Genomic DNA, 7,711 nt, shown 5'->3' with positions numbered 1-7,711 from the left:
TAACTAACTAACTAACTGTTTCTGTCAACACAGAAACAGAACAACTACCAAATAAAACTGATTCAGTAACAACCATACTGAATCAGTCCATAAACCAAGACTTTAAGTCTTACACTCTAATAGTCATCAACATAATGAAGAGTGAGTTTTCACATTTGCTGACTTGAAATCCAAGTTTGAGCAAAGAACCTTTTAGCCTTTCAAACCATTGTCTTGAAGCTTGCTTGAGACCATATATGGCTTTATGCAGCTTGCAAACTAAATTCTTGTCATGTTGTTGAAAACACAATGGTTGTGTCATGTAAACCTCTTCATTAAAAAAACTCATTCAAAAAGGCATTATTTACATCAAGTTGTTCAAGTATCCAATGGTGAGAAACAACCAAGGTTAATAGAAACCTAATGGTAACATGCTTCACAAATGGAGAAAAAGTTTCATTGTAATCCACACCATGTTTTTGATGAAACCCCTTTGCAATCAGCCTTGCTTTGTACTTGTTAACACTACCATTTGGATTTTCTTTGACCGAAAAAATCATTTGCAACCAATGGCACGTTTATGTGGTGATAGAGGCACTAAGGACCAAGTACCTAACGCCATAAGAGCATCATATTTCACTTGCATAGCCTATTACCAAACCAGATCAGCTAAGGCAACTTTGGCACTGGTAGGCTCACACTGAGTGAACTGAACACTCTGGTAAATTGTTTTGTAGATACTCGACTTAGATCTAGTTTGTATAGGATGAGAAACAACAGGTGCAAGACTGCCAAGACAAGGAGGAAATGGTGGTGAGGAGGAAGTTGTGGTTGAAGGGAAGGGTGAAGTCAAGAAGGTAGGGGATTGTGAATCTATGACATCAATGGGAATAGGAGAGACAAAAATATTAGGAATAGAGGAATCAGGAGAAGAGTGAAGAACAAAAGGTGAAGAGGAGGACATATTTGGACCATCAATAGAAGTGGAAGGGATAGGAGAAAAATGATAGCTATTACCGCGAGGTGGAGGAGTAGTTGATTGAGAATTATTGGAGATTTTAGACTTGAGTTCAAATGGAAAAACATACTCATTGAATATGATATCCTTTGAAATATAAGTCCTTCCATCTTGAGATAGGCACTTGTAACCCTTTGACTTGTGAAATACCCAAGGAAAATACATTATGAACTTCTCGGGTTGAGTTTGTGCTTATTAAAAGGTCGAAGAAGAGGAAAACAAGCACATCCAAATACTTTGAACATTTTGTAGAAGGGAGTCTATTAATGAGATAAACTGTAGTTGTAAAAGCATGATCCCAAAAGGTCATGGGAATATGAGCATGAACAAGTAAGGTGAGTCTAGTTTCTACTATGTGTCTATGTTTCCTCTCTACTGTACCTTATTGATGATGTGTATGAGGACCTGGGATTCTATGAACAACTCTAAGTGTTTTTAGAACACTGCTAAAAGGCTGAAACTCACCCCATAGTCACTTTAAACTGCTTTAATGTTACTATTGAATTGGGTGTGAACATATTTCAGAAAATAATGAAGTATGGACAATGTTTCTGATTTTTGCTTCAACAAAAAAATCCATGTGTGCTTAGTACAAGCATCCACAATGCAGAACCCCATAGTTCAACATAGACTAAGTCAAAAGGAAAATTGTAAATTGTGGATGAACTAGGAGAATGAATTCTATGAGCTTTTCCAACACAACAAGAAGAGCAAAAATCAAAAACAATTTTATTTATGTGTGGGATTTTACAATTTGATGGAATAGATTTCACTACAGCCTCATGGGGATGACCCAATCTACAATGCCAAAGGGAAAAAAGCAAAAACAGGAACACTAATTTTATTGCACATACCAGAATTACACATTGGTAAGTGATTACAATTATTGCTATGACAAACCGTAGACGCTAATGAGCAGCAAGGTACAAAATTAGGAATAGGTAGAAGACCATGGAAAGCATAGAGTCCTTCCTTAGTGAGAAACCTTTGGAGAAGAATTTCATTAGTATCCTGTGATTTCACAAAACAAGCTTTAGGATGAAATTCGAAGCAACATGAATTGTCTTTTGCAAATTGTGACACACTAATGAGATTCTTAGTAATTGAAGGAACAAGAAGATTATTCAAGTTAAGAGAAATGTTTGAATTTAGAGAATAAGTGAAATATGAGTCACCAATTGAATGAATTGAAATACCAATACCATTATCCATGAAAATTTGGCGATGACCGAAGGATTCCACTAGTTCATGCACCAAGTCAGGATCTGTTGTCAGATGATTAGTAGCCCCAAAATCATGGTATCATGTTACGTTTCTGGGAGTCTTGGCTGAAGGACCAGGTTTACTCTTCTCAACTGTAGCAGCCATAACATAGGAATGATGAGGTTGCCTTGAATGTATTGTTGTTGGGCCTGGCCCAAGTAGTGAGTCATCATTAAAATGAGAAGAGAAAGTTGTTGGCCCACAGTTGTAGGTATAATGTGAGTGACCAACATAGAAATCTCCAGGGTATTTAGGAAGGAAGCGGGTTGGGTAATTTGTGGCCCATTATGGTGTGCATAGTAATGAAGTGGCATTGAGTAAGCTAAAGGGTGTACCGATGCACCAAAATGTGGAGGAGCATAGTAACATGTGTTGAGCTCATGTCCTCCTCTGTTGCAATACGTACAAAACAGAGATGAAGAACGAAAAGTGGTTATGCCTCCTCCACAGCGACCTCCCGGTGACCATAGTTGCTTTGATAACCACCAGAGCCACCATACACTCCCGGTCCTTGCATTTCAGCACGCGACGAGTAGAAGAATGATGGAGATGATGACCAAAACTGATTAGGTCGTGAATGAGCTGGTTTTGACGACGGCGGCAAGGCTGAAGCAACGACGACATTTGCCGAAAAAGCATCCAATAATGCCTTATTCTAAGTCTTCTCCAAACGCGACTCAAAAGTCATCAAAAAAGATTCTAGGTTATGAACAGTGGGAAGATCAATTTGACTCTCAATTTTGGTGATTACTGGTTGATACCCCTCATTCAAACCATCAAGAATATAATAAATGTGTTTTGTCGTGGAGATTGGAGTTCCTATGAGTAGCAAAGCATCCATGAGTCCTTTAATCTTTGTGAAATATTCAGAAATGATGCTCGATCCTTGAGATATAGATCGAAGTTGTGATCTCAGTTGTCGACAATGTGCTTTGGTTTGGGAGTTGCAGAATGAATCAAGTTCCTAGTTGCCATGAGTGCACATAACCAACATCACGTGGTTGTAGACTTTCAGAGAGTGAATTTAGAATCCATGAGAATATTGATTGATCGAGTTCCTCCCAACGAAGATACGCTGGATTTATGCAGTTGACGACTCTATCATCTTTCGTTCAGAAATCGATGAGGAATCTCTTTTCATATTTCAAACTGTTTTGCCCTATTCGAAGTTCGGATTGCTAACATGAAGTGTCGCCACACTAAATAATTCTTCTTCGTCAGTTTCATTGATGGAAGCACAAGTGGTGTTGACACCGCCTGTAGCGGTGAGGCAACAGAGGGAGTGAGTGGTGGTGATGACTGAAATGTCCTAGTGTTAGTGGCGATCATAATGTGATACCATGTAAAAGCTAGAAACAGAAGAGTAGAAATTGAAGAACTCAGAGAGAGAATAAAAACTAAAAATGTAACTGTATTATTGAATTGTTGAATACAAAAGTAAGAGTTGTGTTCTTTATATAGCACGAGCTACAATAACAAAGGATAGAAGAGAAACCTTCTAACAAGCTAACAAAGCCTTCTAACCAACTAACTTATTAGTGCAACTACTAACTTGATAATAAAAGGCTATGATATTCTAATAAAACAAGCTTTGGAAACACACGATTTTCATCTAATTAGAAGTAAGATGGAGTATAAGGAATGTAAATTTAATGGAGACAAATTAATCCCATTTTAGAGATAAAAATTGAAGACCACGACACATACCACAAATGACACAATTTAAGTATCTTGGGTCCATCATGTAAAAGAACGAGGAAACAAAGGAGGTGTAAACCATAGGATTCTGAAATGGAGAAGTGATTTAAGTGTTATTTATAGAAAGGGACCACTCAAACTTAAGGGAAAATCTACCACATTGTTATAAGATTTTTGAGGTTGTGTGAGCATGAATGTTGAGTGGTACAAATCCAACAAGATAATAAGCTCAATGTGGCAAACAAAGATAAATGGACAAATTAGATAAGATATGATTAAGAATGAATATCTTAGAGAGAAAGTTAGAGTAACACCTATTGTAGAAAATATAGTAGATTAGGATGATTGGACATGTGCATAGAAGAGTGAAGACCCATGGAGGGTAGCTGTTAGAAATTCACAGAAGTAAACAACAAAATAATACCAACAACAGCAATAGTTAGTAGCAGAATGAGAGTTAGAAAACAGAAGCATAAAAAGTATAAGATGAATGGTAAACTGTTTGTATATATTTCTATGGAATGAGAGTCGTTTACACTTATGAAAGCAAGGTAAATATTGATAGAATCATCTATCAATCCATAGAGACATTTCTCTATTTCTCCCTCTATAACAGAATACTCAGATGATTTTCTCTCCCCTCTACTTATGGTAATATAACAGAATTTGCACCCCCTTTTGCCAGCTCAGCCTTTTTGCCACGTCTTCTTTCATAAACCCTCCAAATCTTGGGTTTCTTACCAACCTCAAGGCCCACATCTTCACTCATGCTTCTATCAATTGCTCCCTTCTAAAAATCAACCTTGTCCTCAAGGCTAAAATCTGGAAAATGACCTTGTAAGATAGCATTATCCTCCCAAGTCACATCCTCAACCGGTTTGTTCTTCCATTGAATGAGGCTCTAAGGAATTGAAACTCCCTCATGTATAACCCATCGTGTCCCAATAACCTTCTCGGGATACACATCATTACTTGGATCAACATCCAACTCTGTAGAAGATCATCATGTACCTGATAATCACCAATGGCCTTCTTAAGAAGAGAGACATGGAAAACAGGGTGTATCTTCGAATGGTCTGGTAAGTGCAACTTATAGGCGACCTCTCCGTGCTTTGCCAGGATCTGAAATGGGCCATAAAACCTGGCGGCTAGCTTTTGGTTGATGCGTCTCATCACAGACTGTTGGTGGTGAGGCCGTAATTTCAGAAAAAACCCAATCTGGTTCGGAGTCCTTAGAGAGAATTTTATGGCCATCCCCAAGCTTGATGTTCTTAGCTGTCATTGGAGTAATCTGAAGCCCTAATGCCGTAGTGATTGCGGGAGAAATAAAATTGTGACTAGCCCCACTGTCAATAAGCACCATCACGTAGATTCCTGCAAGTTGGCCTTCGAGTTTCATAGTATGGCATTCACCCATACTCCCTATCACACCCATTACTTTGCATTCTGCCTCAATCTCTTCGTCTTCATCGATAACACTAGTTTCAATGGCGATAATCTCCCCATCATCCTCCCCACTTTCTCCCTCACCCAAGATGAGTACCCGAAGAGAACGTTCAGGACATTTGTGTTGTGTTGGGTGATACTTACCTCCACATTTGAAACAGAGTCCTTTTGCCCTTCTCTCCACTTCTTCATAAGAGAGACTCTTGGTGCCCTTCCATCGATCCATGGCGGAATTCCGACGGTCTGTCTCACCCTTTCTTGCCGTCGACGTGATCGAAGGAGAAGAAGAAGGAGTCGGGTTCGTGGAACCCATTCTGGAAGAAATCGGGTTGCTCCAACCCGATTGGGAGAAACGAGTTTTCTGGGTTTGAGCCACTCCTCCACTCTTGTTAAACGAATTGGGCCAATTCCATTCATTTCGACCCACGAATTTCTTTTTGCCTAGGCCCCTTTCCTCTTCATCATCTTCCTCCCTCAACTCATCCTCTATGTCTTTTGCCATCCTCATCATTTCCATTCTGTTTTTGGGATTTAACGTACGAATCCTCCTTCGAATCTGGGGTTTTAGCCCACTCATAAAGTATCCCAAATATTGTTCTTCAGGTAAACGTCCTACCTGAGAAGACAACAGTTCAAACGCCTCTACAAATTCTTCAACACTTCCCGATTGACGAAGAGTTGAAAGTTCTTCGAAAGGATTTTCTAACCGCCTCCCTCCATATCGAGCGATGAGGGTTTTCTTCAACTTCTCCCACGAAAGGGCATCCTCGGTTTCTAGCAGCAAATTAAACCAATGAATTGTGGATCCTTCCATACTCACCCTTGCCAATTTCAAATGCATTTCCTCCGGTGTGTTTTGCACATCAAAATAGATCTCCGCACGAGTAATCCACGCTACAGGGTCCTCTCCTCCGAATGCTGGTAATTTCACTTTCTTCCCTGAAAGCCGTGATTCACCGCTCGTCGTATCGCCGGAAGAATTTTCAGCCTCAACTTCGCGATTTCTCCGACCCATGTGCTGACTCAACTCAGCAAGAACCAAACTTTGAGTTTGCATTTGAGCTACCAAGTTTTGAAGAGTAGTTCGCAGGTCCCCCATTTGCTCCTCTAACGCCTCAACCCTATCTGACATCTTCGGTGGCATCTACTGTGTTCCCTTCTGCCTTCGTCTTCGATCTGACAGGTCGGACCAATTGTTAGAAATTCACAGAAGTAAACATCAAAATAATACCAACAGCAACAATAGATAGTAGCAGAATGAGAGTTAGAAAACAGAAGCATAAAAAGTATAAGATGAATGGTAAACTGTTTGTATATATTTCTATGGAATGAGAGCCGTTTACACTTATGAAAGCAAGGTAAATATTGATAGAATCATCTATCAATCCATAGAGACATTTCTCTATTTCTCCCTCTATAACAAAATACTCAGATGATTTTCTCTCCCCTCTGCTTATGGTAATATAACAGAATTTGAACCCCCTTTTGCCAGCTCAGCCTTTTTGCCACGTCTTCTTTCATAAACCCTCCAAATCTTGGGTTTCTTATCAACCTCAAAGCCCACATCTTCACTCATGCTTCTATCAGTAGCCCAATAGCCAGAGGTAGATGGAAATCAAGAAAAATTATGAGAAAGTATCACGAAGAATTTAGACGATAATGACTATAGGTAATATTTATTATAGAATATTAAGACATCTTTTGGTACATGTAGTGGACTGCGTGGTATTAAAATGTTTGGTTTTTGTTACTTTGGACGACTGACATTATACCTATTTTAGTGCGATGATTTACTTTTAATTATAGTTTCTAACTTTTGATACTATTACAAGGAGTTTAAGTGATAGTAAAATAATTCAACTACTAAAATTTAGCACACTAATTTTGTTTATTTTTTAGTTTGTTGAAGTTGTTGGCCTCTAGAAGTTTGTTGTGAATGTTAAAAAATTCTTCATGTATCATTCTTTTTTTGGTTAGTGAGCTTGCTAATCAATGATCTTATGGCACTAGTTACATGGTCTTTCAGGAATTCAGCTGTGGAAGCTTCTGATACTCGTGAGTTTGTAAAGGTTAGTTTTGAGTGATTGCTTATGAGCTATCTTGTCTATTACTTATTGTATGATACAGAATCCCCATAAGGAAGAAGATCCCTTGATAAAGAAGTTGTGTTTACATTATTTCCGGAGAATTCTTAAACCTGAAAGAGGAACAACTGTGTGTTAATGTGAGGAGGGGATCTATTGAGTATGGCTTAAACACTGAATGAAATCATTCTATTGATTTCAAATTTGTCTGAATTATTTTTTT

General features: G+C 38.7%; 1 protein-coding gene across 2 annotated transcripts in view; it reads left to right on the top strand.

Annotated features, from left to right (window-relative positions):
* Positions 1–7,711, top strand: part of LOC109328312 — a 47,267-nt gene that overhangs the window by 15,544 nt on the left and 24,012 nt on the right. For both annotated transcript variants that reach the window (XM_019561724.1, XM_019561723.1), the window contains exon 3: positions 7,431–7,473. In XM_019561724.1, the coding sequence (XP_019417269.1) occupies positions 7,431–7,473 (43 nt within the window). The remainder of the gene's footprint in view (positions 1–7,430; positions 7,474–7,711) is intronic.

Source organism: Lupinus angustifolius, chromosome LG15, assembly GCF_001865875.1.
Source record: "Lupinus angustifolius cultivar Tanjil chromosome LG15, LupAngTanjil_v1.0, whole genome shotgun sequence".
Classification (NCBI taxonomy): Eukaryota; Viridiplantae; Streptophyta; class Magnoliopsida; order Fabales; family Fabaceae; genus Lupinus; species Lupinus angustifolius.
This window is presented reverse-complemented; position numbering and strand designations above follow the sequence as displayed.